General features: G+C 43.3%; 1 protein-coding gene across 7 annotated transcripts in view; it reads right to left on the bottom strand.

The window, feature by feature from the left end:
* Nucleotides 1-2,227, bottom strand: part of MIB1 (MIB E3 ubiquitin protein ligase 1) — an 86,136-nt gene extending 83,909 nt beyond the window's left edge. For 5 of the 7 annotated variants that reach the window (XR_012774433.1, XR_012774435.1, XR_012774434.1 and 2 more), the window contains exon 1: nucleotides 1,517-2,227. Coding sequence is in view for 3 of the 7 variants with exons in the window: in XM_075494472.1 (XP_075350587.1) it covers nucleotides 1,517-1,745 (229 nt within the window). In the remaining 4 variants the exon portion in view is untranslated. The remainder of the gene's footprint in view (nucleotides 1-1,516) is intronic. The other 2 variants (XR_012774432.1, XM_075494471.1) reach the window with 1 other exon arrangement.
* Between the last annotated feature and the right edge of the window lie 12,160 nt (nucleotides 2,228-14,387).

The following is a 14,387-nucleotide window of genomic DNA, read 5'->3' as shown; positions in this document are numbered from 1 at the left end:
AGTCAGCTTGCAAATACATCAAGCAGAGCTAGAATAATGAGCATTCAAGGCTCATATTCAATATTTATGCATACACTTCAGTTTTAAGCAGAAGTTGTCCCACTGGTTTCTACAGGACATCAAATGCAGGTAAAGTTTCAAAGCGTAAACATCTGCAAGACAAGGATCAACAACTTGAAAGACTACTCTTAACTTCTTGTTCCAAGGTCCATTTCAAAAAGATTTTCAGCTCATTTTAATAGCATCTACCCTCCAAAACAACAACAAAAGCCAACCATGAAGCTAGGGGAGATGCAGGTACCCAGACACAGAAAAATTAAATCCATCTCAAAGGCTCACCATGCAACATGTGGTTCGGTTTTCTTTTTCTTAGCAACATTTTTGTAATTAATTAGAATGAATTCCATAATGCTCTCTCTTCAAAAGTCTGTTAGCTTCAACCCACTGCTATAATTTTCCTTTCTGCAACACTACACATAGCTGGCTCAAAGATGGTTTCTCCTCTCCATCATACTCCAAATGAAAGACACATTACAAAAACAGTACATCTAAGTACCCCAAGAAATCGGTCCAATCACCTCATTATTGAGGCAATCCTGCCCAGCCCAAAACCACCTCACTATATTTCTGAGGGAACTAAACAATATATTTTTCTTTGTGAGTTTTCACTGTAAAAACAGGTGCTAAAATGAACATTTCCCTGCAGTGTTTGCAACACTAACACTGCCGCATAATGTCAGTGCAGATCTAAATCCATTGTCCAAACTGACTGAATTTAAGGCATAAACATCAAGCAGCCAAATAATTAAAAGAACGAAATGCATTTTTTTTCCAGTACCTTCACCATTTTACAGCAGGTCTGGTAATACAGATAAAAGGCAACATGCAGATTACAAGACAAAACACTATTTCAACCATTTGATGTAATCTTTAGCAAAAAGGTGCTACACCTCTTTTCTGCAATCCTCCCTATACTTGACTCAGAATGACCGTCACCATTTTACAAAACAGCTCTGAAATATAACTTCAAGGAGCGGGGGGTGGGGGTGGGGGTAAAAACAAAACAAAACCAAACCTTGAGGTACCATCCTCTCAGTTCCCTCCCTCCACTGCCCGCCCCCAGCATACCGGGAGCCTGCTCTCTATGGCAGACCACTTTTGCTTTGTCTACCCCAATTTAAAAGTCCCAGAACAACTTTTCCTCTCCCCACGGCCACACACTAAATATTTATTCTAAGTTAGCCTATACATATACATATGCACGTACACATATAGGCACCCACGCGCAGCCATGCGAAGGGAGGGGGGAGGGTAGCTGACTTTCCCCCTACAAAACCGAGAGGGAAAGGCACACCCCGAAAAGGGAAAGAAGGGGAGCAATCCGCCCCTAGGGCCGGGCCCCGACCCTCACCCCGCTGCGAGGGCCTCGGGTGCTGCCCCCCGCAACCCCCACAGCCGCGAGGGGGTCGTGCGGTCTCGCCCCTTCCCTCTCAGCCCGTCCCCGGCCGCCGCTCACCGGTGGGCGCGCTGTCGAGAATGCGGAGGTCGTAGGCCCCGGAGCAGCGGTAGTTGGCGGCGGTGCCGTTGTCCCACACCACGACCACCTCCTCGGGGCTCTCGAAGCTGCGGACGGTGCCTACATGGCCCTCGCCGCCATCCTGCTTCCCCCACTTCCAGTCCGGGCCCCGGACCACCCGGGCCCCGACTCCCTCCACCATCACCCGGTTGTTCCGCGAGCTGCTCATCCCGGCGACGCCCCGCGGGCCCGGGCCCCAGGGCGGCAGGAGCGGGCGCGCAGCCCGCAGGCGGCGAAGGGGGACCCCGATGGGGACGGCTGCCTCGGGCGCGGGGAGGGAGGGCACGGGCCGCGGGTGCCGGCGCGGCGAGGGAGGGAGGGGGGCGGGAGGAAGGGGGGCAATCCTGACGCGACGGTGAGCGGGGGAGGGAGGGACCCTTCCGACGGGCCGGGGGACGCGACCGGGGCGGCGGGAGCCGAGGCGGCGGGAGTCTCCGGCCGACTCTTCTCCTCGCTTGCCTGCCTGCTTGCTTCCTTCCTGCCGACCTACCTACCTACGCACCCATCCCCTGCGCCGCAGCGGTCCCCCCCCCCCAGCCCGCGGCGCCCGTCCGCACCCCACAGCGGCAAGCCACCGCCGGCCCCGCGCTCCCGCCGCTACATCCGGGAACTGCGGCCGCGACAGCGGCAGCACCAGGGAGACCGGCGGCGGCCGTCAGCGCCCGCCTCCCCGCGCTGCGCATGCGCCCGGTCTCAGCGCCTCTGCGCAGCCGCAGCGTGGCGGGGCCCGAAGGAGGCGATGCAGCGCTCGAGCGCCACCTGCGGAGCCGGGGTGGGCACTGACCGGCGCGGCCGGTGCTCGGGTATCGCGGCCACCCCTTCTCCGAACCAGCCGCCGGTCTGTGCCGGTGGACATAGGAGGAAGCAGAGGAGGGAACAGGGATTTATTTATCCCTGCCGGCAGAGCTTCCCGCGGCTCCCTGAAATCGCCAGCCTTGCGGTTCCTTCTGGGGGCGCGGGCGCCTTTGAGTCCCCCCGAGGGCAGCGGCCCCACCCCGCCCCGCCCCGCCCGGCGCTGAGGTGATTTTGGCGGCAGCGGCGGCGAGGGCGGTCCTGCGGCCAGGCTTCCCAAATCGCCCTCTTCCCTCTCCAGCCAGAAGTTGCTCGTATCGCCTCTCCTTTAGTGACAGAGGGGTTATCAATTAAATGGTATCAACTAAGTCTTGCGCGATGTAGCTTAGGTAAATCTGTATTGCATTTTCCTCGGTTTTCGGTTACTTCTGTGCCCTGAAATCCCATTTTCTTTTCAAACTGTGGACATGAGTCTTGCATGCTATTGAGGTGAGTCTAGTGGGGCTGTACTTCTGTAGCCCAGGAGCTTTTTTAGCTGATATTCAGGTGCTCCAATCAGCAAAAGAGGGGAATGTATACCTCCAACCGCCTTTCCCACCTTGGGGCATCCCTCGCGGAGGATGTAGCTACTCAAACTTTGAATACATACCTGCAATGCAATTCTTAATAAGCTACCCTCTTCATTAGCACTCTCACAACACTCAAGGATTTCCTTTTAACTTCACACATCCTGGCTAATCTTATATAGAATATGATTCTTCATTTTAAAAATGCTCCTCCGATTGTTTTTGTCTCTCTCTAATCATGCTCTGTGTCAACTTTTTAAAACCTTCCATCTCAAAGAACAGGCAAATCTGAACCAGACAAAAGAATACAATTTCTTAGTCAACAGGGAAATGGCTGATAAAAGGCAGCCCAGCTACCCTTGTGTCCTGGGTATTTTTACTGTTTCTGCGCTTCCTTCCACCTTTGTGGTTATTAATATGACTAGAAGAGTCTATGAGATCATTTCCTGACTTCTTTTGTGTAGTTTTCTCACAATATGTATAGCAGAGCAGAATAATATGAACATGTAACCACCAGACGACCACCACATTCCTCACATAATTCATTCCTTCCTAACCCATGCTAAGCCTAAAGAATGCTGCCTTAAACATGAAATTGTGTCCTGACAATAGGCACTCCCAAGCAGTGCCTGATTTCTGCTTCTGCAGTAGAAACTTCAGAACGCTAACAGATACCACCACAGGAAAGCATGCAATTGCCAGGCAGTTTGGGTTTTCTTGCAGATGCTTCTCCCCATACAAAAGCTACCCGCAGCTCGTACTAGCTTATTACATTTGGTACGTGCAATTGAAATCAAATGTATAACACATGGCAGAATTTACTAGAAATTCTGGAGGGTTCTTGATCTATCGGAGGCTCTACCTAGGCTGTGTCTATGGTCATAATGTTCTCATCTTCCTCATTCTGCTTTTTCGTGCTTTGATAGTTATGGGCAAATATAAGGTTCATGCATATCTAAGCATAACCCAGAGCATGTTTTTCTATTACTTTTTGATAGGGTTGGATAAAAAAGGCTTTTTGCAACCAGGAAATGCGTGCCAGGAAAACCAACGAAGTCTGAGATCAGAATTAGTTCTGCTGGAGAGAATCAGAAGAGTTCATCCCTTACATTTATTTTTCCAAGAAGGATATCTCCTAAATTACAGACCTTAAGAGAGTCTGCTGCTGCAGTTCAGCAGCAATGCATGTGGGCAGATATTATCTTGGAGCTTCTTCTCTCCTGATAATCCTTCTCCTGACCACTCCTGCTTTGTCTATCCCAATAGACCTCTCCTCCTATCCCTGCCTCTCCTTCTGTTCACCTGCTTTTTCTATCAGATTATTTACTTGCAAAACCAGAATCTCTAAAGATGCCTGGATTATATTAGAGGTGGCTTAGGCAACAAGAATACAAGTAATAACTGGAACCCAGTGTCTATTGGAGTGAATGTGAATGCTCCCCTAACAGCTAAGAGGGAGTTCTCCATCGCTCAAAATACAGAGGCTTGTACCGTTTTATTGGTGTGGTAGAAAATAAAGAGTGGATAGACTCCTCTGATAGATTCACTTGCCAGTGACTACGACTGATTTCTGAACTCTAATCTTCTGTCATTGCTAGTCCTACATGGCCACAAAGTTGTGGAAGTCACAAAATTGTCATTGGCTACATGATTAGTTTTTCCAGAATCCCAAATATTTTATGGTGTTATCTCTTTGAATCATATATTATATTATTTATTCTGTGCACCTGCTTGGTGTTTAACCAATCAGTAAGGAAAAAAGGTCTTTAGCTCTTGAACCTTTTATCTGAATTAGCCTTTAAAATAACCAGTAAACACTGGTTTCAGAGATTTAAAAAGTGACAACAAAGAATGGAAAAGGATATAGCTTTGGGGAAAGACTTATTTTTCAAGTTATATTGGACATTTAGTGGTCCTATCTGATATTTTTCTGGTATCAGCCACAGGAATATATATCAGCATGAAAATTAGTACTAGAATAATAAGCAAAAGAATCTAATTCTGATTAAGCACCTGAAGACTATTTGAGACTCGCAGAAGGATGGAGAGAGAAGAATCAGAATGTGATTAGCAAAAGGAAGAAGAAAGGTTTGAGTTTTGAAAAGAAGCTGAAGTAAAATTAGAGATAAATAAAACAAGGAAAGGTATAAACAAGATGGAGATTCCATAGGATGTTGAATCCAATTAACGTATTGTGACAAGAAAAGTGACAGATACAGCATTTTCAGGTATGTATCAGCATTTTGTTTAGACTGGGAAACTAGACACAGTAATACCTTAAGGAAAGAACTCATATTCACTTTTCAGCTGAAAAAAATCCCTTGTTGGCTTAGGGCCTTTTGCAAGGCAGAGGGGGCTACCTCGTTGGCTGGTTGGTTTTACACGGAATAAATGCATGTGAATTTTCAGTTGTCTCTAACAAGTCTGGGGTCCCTCAACAGGACTGTCCTCTCTCCTGATGAATGCTGAGAGTTTATCACATCTCCTCAGCTTGCATTTGCCCTCATTGCACAGAATGGCTATTTTACAGCCTTAGAGCCAACATAGACTAGACTAGAATAGAACAGAACAGAATAGAATAGAATAGACTATTTCAGTTGGAAGGAACCTACAATTATCAGCCAGTCCAACTGCCTGACCGCCTCAGGGCTGACCAAAAGTTAAAGCATGTTGTTACGGGCATTGTCCATATGCCTCTTAAACACTTGGGGCATTGACCACCTCTCTAGGAAGCCTGTGCCAGGGTTTGACCACCCTCTCACTAAAGAAATGCTTCCTAACGTCCAGTCTGAACCTCCCCTGGTGCAGCTGTGAACCATTCCCACGCATCCTATCACTGGATACCAGGGAAAAGAGACCAGCACCTCCCTCTCCACATCCCCTCCTCAGGAAGCTGTAGAGAGCAATGAGGTCGCCCCTCAGCCTCCTCTTCTCCAAACTAGACAAGCCCAGAGTCCTCAGCCACTCCTCATAGGACATGCCTTCCAGCCCTTGCACCAGCTTTGTTGCCCTCCTCTGGATGCATTCAAGGACCTTCGCATCCTTCTTAAATTGTGGGGCTGAGAACTGCACACAGTACTCAAGGTGAGGCTGCACCAATGCTGAATACAGTGGGATAATCCCCTCTTTTGACCGGCTGGTCATGCTGTGTTTGATGCACCCCAGGATGCGGTTTGCCCCCTTGGCTGCCAGGGCACACTGCTGACTCACAGTGAGCCTGCTGCTGGCCAGCACCCCCACATCCCTTTCTGCAGGGCTGCTCTCCAGCCACACCTCTCCCTGTTTATACTTGTGCTCGGCGTTACTCCGTCCTAGGTGCAGAATCTGCATTTGGACTTGTTAAATTCCATCCCATTGATCATTGCCCAATGCTCCAATCCATCCAGATCCCTCTGCAAGGCATCTTGTTCCTCAAGAGAGTCAACAGCACCTCCCAGTTTGGTATCATCAGCAAACTTGCTAATGGTGCATTCAACTCCTGCATCCAGATCACTGATAAATATATTGAACATCAGTGGCTCTAGAATTGAGCCCTGAGGAACACTGCTGGTGACCGGTCACCAGCCAGATGTAGCCCCATTCACCACAACGCTTTGAGCTCTGCCCTTCAGCCAGTTCTTCACCCAGCACACCGTCAACCCGCTCATCCCACAGTTGGACAACTTGTCCAGAAGGATGCTGTGAGGGACAGTGCCAAAAGCCTTACTAAAATCCAGAAAAACTACATCCACCGCCTTCCCCTCATCCACTGGGTGGGTGACCTTATCTTAAAAGGATATCAAATTAGTTAAACAGGACTTTCCCTTATGATCCCATGTGCTCACACTCCAGGTACTTTAATCTATCAGCCCCCCAGCTGTGGGGAAAAATGCCATCTAAAACCTCGCTACTGGAGTTAGCAGGAGGTTTATTTCTTTACTTTTTGGGTCTGCAATCTAGAAATCATACTCACTCATAACCCTCCTCAAACCTAGCACCAGCAGAGGAATGGGCCTATGGTTTTTTTCTGCCCTTCCTGTTATGGGAGGAGACCACCAGGGCAGACTGGCAGAGCACTACTGCCTTAAACTGCTGCAGCAGAAGCAACCAAAGCTCATCTGCCAAAGGCCTTATTTACCTGAACAGTGCTGCTGTAATTAACCACTGCTGCCTGCCTTGTGAGGTAGTGCTCGCTTTGAATACCTCAGGTAGTCATGACAGAGCAGTTAAATCACAGGCTGGAGGAAGGGAATCCACAGTGCTTTAGGCATACTCGCCTGTAATTGCAAAGACTCATTAATATGCGTTCAGTGCAGGAATCTGGATGCACAAAAAGAACTACAGAACGAGTTCCCTTCTGGCTACCCAAAATTATGTACATTGCTGAGTCACGCCATCCTCCAGCTGGTGATTATGGTCTTCCTCACTACTTCCTGCCATATTAGAGTAACCTAGCGAGGGGCCATGAGAGAAGACCTCTGGTTTATGCAGAATTCAGCACTGTGCATAACCTAATGACATCCCTTTAAAGTCCTTGTTATTGTTGGAGAGCGTATTGGCTTTTTGTAAGAGCAGCTGCTACCCTCCTAGAGGGCAGGACAAACCTCAAGACAACCCTGCTAGAGTCACAGGAAATAGGGCTTTGGAGGTCATCCAGCCTATGCCCCTGTTCATCTAAGCCATTCCAGAGAGCTGCTTGCCTAAACTCTGCCTGGTTGCCTTTCAGGTCTGCAAAATGTCACGCTCCAGCAGGGAATCCTAATATAAGTATTTGCATGGATTGAACAGAGACTTTGATAGAAGTTTTTCTGGACTGTCTTGTTTGATTAAAGCTGAACTTGCAGTGTAGGATCTGGAACACACAATGCAGAAAGGGGACTGTGCCTATTGCAGGAGAGAATCCCATGTGAAAAGCCTGATTTTGTATGGTTTAGAAGAAAGAAATCCCCACTTCTTGGAAAGACAGTTAATTAACTCATGGAGTTTTGAGGTTTTGTTTACTGTCTTGCACAAATCCTGAGTTCTCAGAATTTGTCATATGAAGGATATATATAAACAGCTTCCTTGGAGTTGAAAAAGAGCATCTAGTTTACATATAATGAGCAGACCATAGTTTTCTTTTTAAAATACAAAGGTAGAGTGTATTAATTTATACCAATCTGAGTCCAAAAATTCTGCCTGTTCAGTTCAAGACTCTGTATTAGAACAAGCAGTTTTCTCAGTCCTTGTCTTAAAAATTGAAGGCATTCTAGATTTTAATTTTCTGGTTTTCCCCAAAAGGGGTTTTTGTAATGTAGTTTTTTCCTCTGGACAAAAGTATTAGGGAAAGGAACTCGTAAAAAGTAAGCAACTGCCTTGGTTTTTATCAGAATATGCCTACTCTTCTGGGTAGAACTAATTCAACTAACTGAGGAATAAAGATGGAAATATTGGCAAATGAGATGAAAAGTACTGTTTTACTGAAAAAAATTTGCCCCAAATGTGAATTTTTTTTTTTTAAATTAAAAGCATGTAATCACTCTCCACAGAAACTTCTGGTCTGATGAACATGCCACATCTTTTTAAGTGAAAATTTACATAATGTATATTTTGTAGAACCTGAGGAACCAGTTCGGAACTTTAGACCCTATCCTGTTTATCCGTAGTTTAATGTAGAAAAACCCCTAATTCCTCAGCCTCTGCTGCCATCCCGTGGCCATGTGCCATCTCTCATTAATGCTAAAACACACCTATCCTGTTAACTTGTTGCTCTGTATTTCCACTGCTTTACCAGATTCATTATCCATAACACAATCCAATTTCTTCCTCAATTTTCAGAAATGTCATGAATAATTTGCATTGATTTTTTTTTCCCAGTTTCTGCAGATTAAGATATTTTTTAATGCCAGATAGTGAGCAAGCTGTCGTGTAACACAACAAATTGCTTTGGTGGGTTTCGTTTTTACTGTGCTACTGGTATCCTCTATGAAACTGTTAATTAGAACACATATATTAACCCATAGTGTCCATGCCGCTGTTTCTTTCCCTAAGGAGTTCTATCTGCTACCTCTTTTCTAGGAAGGAACAACAGCTGAGCAGAGAACAGATTATAAATATGTCACTTCATTTTCCTGCTGTGAAACAAAACTAATCCCATGGAGATCTGCAAAAAAGAAGGATTTTTTTTCTGTATCTGGCTAAAAACTTCAACATGGTGAAAAAAGTGTTTTAGGATAAAGATTATCTTTCCCTAGCAGGAGTATCCTGGAATCTTCTCCCTTGGTTAAGGTTTTAAGTTTTACTAGGCTGAACTATTTTGAGTGGAGAGAAAACAACATACCTGTGAAGTTAAGTTTGAAGTTTTAAATATTCAAAGACAAAATAAAATAAGTAAAAATTCTGTAGCAATCTAGGGCATACACCCTACAATACCATGTACTCGTGTTTGCACATCTATACAAATTCTCCTACAGCATACCTCAGAGGATTAAAAAATGTATACTTACTTGATGTTTCCAAATGTTTAGCCACATATTGGTGTTTTATTCACAGATGATTTTTAAATTAGATGATGCATTGGAAGGAGGGATTAATTTCTTCCTGATTGTAATCACAAATCACAAATTTCCTGATTGTAAAGAAAGTCCTTACTTGAAATTCTCAGATGTAGTCAGAACAAGCTAGGTCATATTTTTAGACTGATAGGAAAATGACCTGTCTCCATGGGTCATCAAGATATTTTAAGAATGTTCCTAATTTATGTGCATGATAATTTTTGTTGTGATCAGTGGGACTAATCGTGTGCTTACAGTCAAGTACAGGTCTTTCTTGTATTACAAAGGCACTCAATATGCACTAAGTAATGCCTGAAAGGTGGCTTAAGCACTGAATAATACCTATGTTTAATTTTAATAAACTGCTAAAATAGTAACAAACATTGAGTGACTCAAGCAGAATCTAAACTTTGTATGTTTTGTCGTAAGAAAATAGTCCCAGTCACAACATTATGTAATCCTAAATTCTAAGGAGTAAGATTTCCAGTACACTCTGATAGGCTTGTTGAAATCTGTATTTATTAAAAACACAGCTAGAAAGTTTTAAAAATAACAAAAAAAATCTGTTGCTAAACAAGGCTATATGCTTTGCATAAAGTAAACATTTTTAATATACCTCTCATTTAAGATTATGTCTAATGCTTATAAATATTTTTCACTATTAACATGCTAAAGAAAAATCTATGAAGCTGCCTAAAGGAAAAAGATTCATTGGACATGTTTCTAACTCCACTGAATTCAGCTGGAGCCATACTGTTGATGTAGGTAGAACAAGAGTTTACCAAATATATATGGAAGTTGTTGGGGGTTTTTTTTACATTATTATAAAGCATTCTAAAATGCTTTCGTTTTGTGTTTGAAATGCAAGATGCAAATTTTTATCCACTTTGAAGTCTTTATAAAGGAATGAAAATAGGTAAATAAAACCAAAAATGTTTCACTTTAAGCTACAATAGAGATTCCTTGGAGCCAGGAGGAAATTTAACCTAGATTCAACATCCACTGTTTTGTACTCTTATGATAATTCTGCAAGTTCTGTAGCAGCTTCTGATAACATTTTTAATGAAAAAAAAATTAATTTGATTAAGAGAAATGTCCTCAACATATTTGCTTGCTTTCAATTTATTTTGTACTGTACTGTCTCATATTCTCAGTTTGCAGCATGCTGTGGATTGTCATCTTTGGTTTCTGAACAAAACAATCAATTTTAAGTTAATTCACATTTCTGAGAATTATACTCAGCTATATATCACAGAATTCTAACCTTTATTTTAACTCTTCTGTGAACATTTTAAATGACACAAAATAAAGCTTCATTGCCATTATTTAATATGACAATGAGTCAAATTGGTCTGATCCTCTGCTAACCACAAACCTGTATTGAGCAGTTTGCCAGCTGTATTCAAATGCAGGGAACTGGTTTCATGTAGACTAGATCCTGCAAGAGTCATTCCAAGGGAGACAAATATTGGGCAGTCTTCATGTTGCAGCAGCTGTTGAAGGTATCTTCAACCACCTAAACAGAGAGTGAAACAATACTACGTTATGTGGTTGCATTCGTAATCGGGATACCTGCTACACCTCCTGAACTGAAATACTCACATTTTAATTGAAGGAAACGTAATTAAAGAAAGTTACATTAAATGATACAAAACGTTCCTTTTGAATCCTGTGTTCCTTCCAACTTTACCACTGGAAAGGGCTGAGAAATACTTCATAAGGGAATGAAAAGAAGCATGGAAGAAAAAGACATGGATGCATGGATGAAGATGGATATGGAGATAACAGTAACAGTAGCAAAACTCAAGAAGGGGACAAACAGAAGCAGCTATTCCTAATGCCACAATCATTGATTTTTTCATGAGTACAAACATAAACACAGCCTGGCTTTTTCCTCTGAAATTTGAAGAGGCTCCAACATAGAACATTTACGTTGACTTCATTAATTCCCTACTTCATTCACACTTTAAGGAAAGAAAAATCTATAATATGCATGAGGAAGGCTTGAGAAATGCTGACTTGAATTTTTCAAATGCACTTTTTTTCTCCCATGCCCCTGCTGATAATAAATATCAGGAACAGTGAGTACCCTCTTCCCTGAGTTGATGGAAAAGTTTTCAGATGTTTTATACATGGACTTGGAGCTTTTTAAGTATTCCCAAGATAGGTCAGGCTGACACAAAGATATTTTTCCCATTTTGTTAGATGAATGCTAAAGTTAAACAAATGTTAAAAGAATATAAACAAACAGAACCTTGACTTTAAAACTCTGAGGTTGAGAGTCACTTTGCCCCTCCTCAGAGGTGCTGCACCGCCTATTAAAATCAATTCCAAGAGTGGGGCTACAGAGAACTGCGCTGGGACCAGCTTGCAATTGTCCGCTGGAACATCAGTAAGAACATAGTAACTCCCCCCCCCCAACCCCAAATGATCACAGAACCACCTCCCCTAACAAAGAATGAAACAAAGACAACATAGCACTAGTGTAGCCTCCTAGTTAAAAATGTAAATTAAGCTGTGACTAACCAATTGCTTCTGTAAATTATTACCTATTGCTTAAGCAAAATAAATTGGGAGACAATATGAAAGAACAATCCTGTGCCCTTTCCTTTCTGCCTAATCTATAATCCATTAGAGCTGGGTTAATGCGATCATTTTATGAAGCACTTAGAGAGCATAGAGCATAGTGCAAATAGCAAGCCTCTCTGGGAACGTAGCACTCTCTTCCTCTGAAAAAAAATCCCGTAAGAGTTCAAAACGCCATAGTGACCACCTTGTTTTCTTCCCACACACACAATCTGCAATCACTAAATCACTTGGAAGTAGTTGTAATATGAGCAGAATACAGCATTTCCTTTCTCAGCTCTGCGAAATGTGTTGTAGGCCAAAGGATAACCTTTTAAAGACTTAAAAAACACCCACACTGAAACTGGAGGATCTGACGGGGATTGCTTAAAACAGAAGGAAGTTATTAACATTATTGCTGTTGACAGTGTAGCAACATGCTTACACAGTAACAAAAAACCCTCAGCCCTTCTCAGTACAGGTAATTTGTTTAGGTTTGCCTACATCATGTCATATACTCCTGACATTGTTAATACTCCCATGAGTAATCAACACAGGGTAGTGGTCAAAGACCAGATAAACCTCATCAACCTTTGCGTCTGGATCTTGTTTCATGCATTCAATCTCTCTAGATTGATGATCAGGTCATTAAACTGCTGGTTTCATATGCTGCAGAAGGATTTATCTAACCATCAACAGCCATGCCTTCCGCTTTTTGGCCAAACGTGTATATACATTTATAAGCTTTCAAGCCCCATGGACACACACTGTGTCCCCTTCTTTCTCCGCCATTTGTGATTTTTCTTTTCTTCAGTTTTTGGGTGGCTCAAGGATTCTTCAGTTTAATGGGGACAGGACTTGAATGCAGGAGAACAGTCTGCTGCAAGCAACAACCAGTTTCCTTCTTCAGAAGGAGCAGGTTCCTCTGCACCCTAAAGTCTAGTCCTCAGTTCAGCCAAATTAGTGTCTCCGAAGGTTCCTAAGTTCACGTTGTTGATGAAGCCTACATGTTCTCAGAACTAAGCTATCTACTCCAGCTGCTCACACTGGAGTGTTCCTCCACAATAAATCCTTTTATCTGGGGTGTACAACATACATTCCCAGCAATTCAGGACCAAGACCTGGGTATGGCTGTTCTCTGTAAGCAGAAGCAGCGGAAGTGCAGTGTTGATGACAATAGGCTTTCCACCCATTCAGTTTCCTTTTTCTCTAACAGCTGCTGGGAAAAGAAACAAACCCCAGATCCTTCCTAGCCTCTGCTTACCAATTCCCATACTCTTTTCAACGGCTGCAGTAGCTCTGCCCCCATGTCTCTGGAATCTTTGGACAGCTGACTGGATAGGAAGAATAGGTATTTTTAAATTTCTTCAGAACATTGTGATACACTTTTATCAGTTTACTTTTCTTAATATAATATCAATTAATTACTTTGCATACTTTCATTGTTCTGATTCTTTAATGAAAAATTCTTAAAATTGTACAAACTGCTTTTACTTGAGAAGAAGGTGAGAAGTAGATTTCTGCTTGTCAGCCTGAATGGTAAAACATGCCTGACATTTCGAAATCCCATATCCAAATTAGCAATGCAATCAGAAACAACCATTTGATTGCAAAGTCTTTAGATGTTACAATGGGTTTTCACAATAGTTGTCAAAGCAGGACTGGAATCCACTGTTGCTGCACCAAAGCAGAGTGTTTGATCACACAGTATGAACATGGTAGCACTTTTCTCTACAGTACGGAAAGCTAAAGTTCCTTTCAGTATTTCTCTAAGTTAAGCTGTGGCTCAATATCCAAGAGCTTGCCACCACTATTTCATGGCAAACAAGAAAAAGTTGGGCCCAGATGCTTTATGCCAGAGCAGAATCCCTCTGGTAAGATCTGTCCAAGTAAGGAGAAGCAACTGAAATAGTCCACATCTCATTTTCCGCTCTTACATGCTTTTCTTGGTTATGATCCTCAACTCAATTAGATTTTAAAATTTGGATATAGCAAGAAAACATGGATAAAGTAAGAAGTGAAGAGTCTCACCGAGCAAAGTCTGTCTTCTCTCACCAATTCATGGAGCTGAGGCAAAAAATAAGGAGAAAGGAAAGTATGTCTATGTCCCGTGGTGCATGCACGCATCTCCAACAGCAGATGCTCGGCTCCAGGATCTTTGTGTTATCAGCTGGGCTCCTAGGACTTTGCCAAGGAAAAGACGCAGATACTGTGCATCTTTTTCTGAAGCTGAAGAGGGAAGCATCTGAGTTAGCAAACATGTGTGGGCCTCCATGCAACAATCCATAGAGCTGAAAAGGGAGCGGGCAGAATTTCTCTTGGGAGTTAGAGAATACATCTAGTCCTCTCTGATCCTCACTAATGCCTTGGAACAGC

This window comes from Mycteria americana, chromosome 2, assembly GCF_035582795.1.
Source record: "Mycteria americana isolate JAX WOST 10 ecotype Jacksonville Zoo and Gardens chromosome 2, USCA_MyAme_1.0, whole genome shotgun sequence".
In the NCBI taxonomy this organism is placed as follows: Eukaryota; Metazoa; Chordata; class Aves; order Ciconiiformes; family Ciconiidae; genus Mycteria; species Mycteria americana.
The sequence above is the reverse complement of the archived record's forward strand: the minus strand, read 5'-3'. Positions and strand labels throughout refer to the sequence as shown.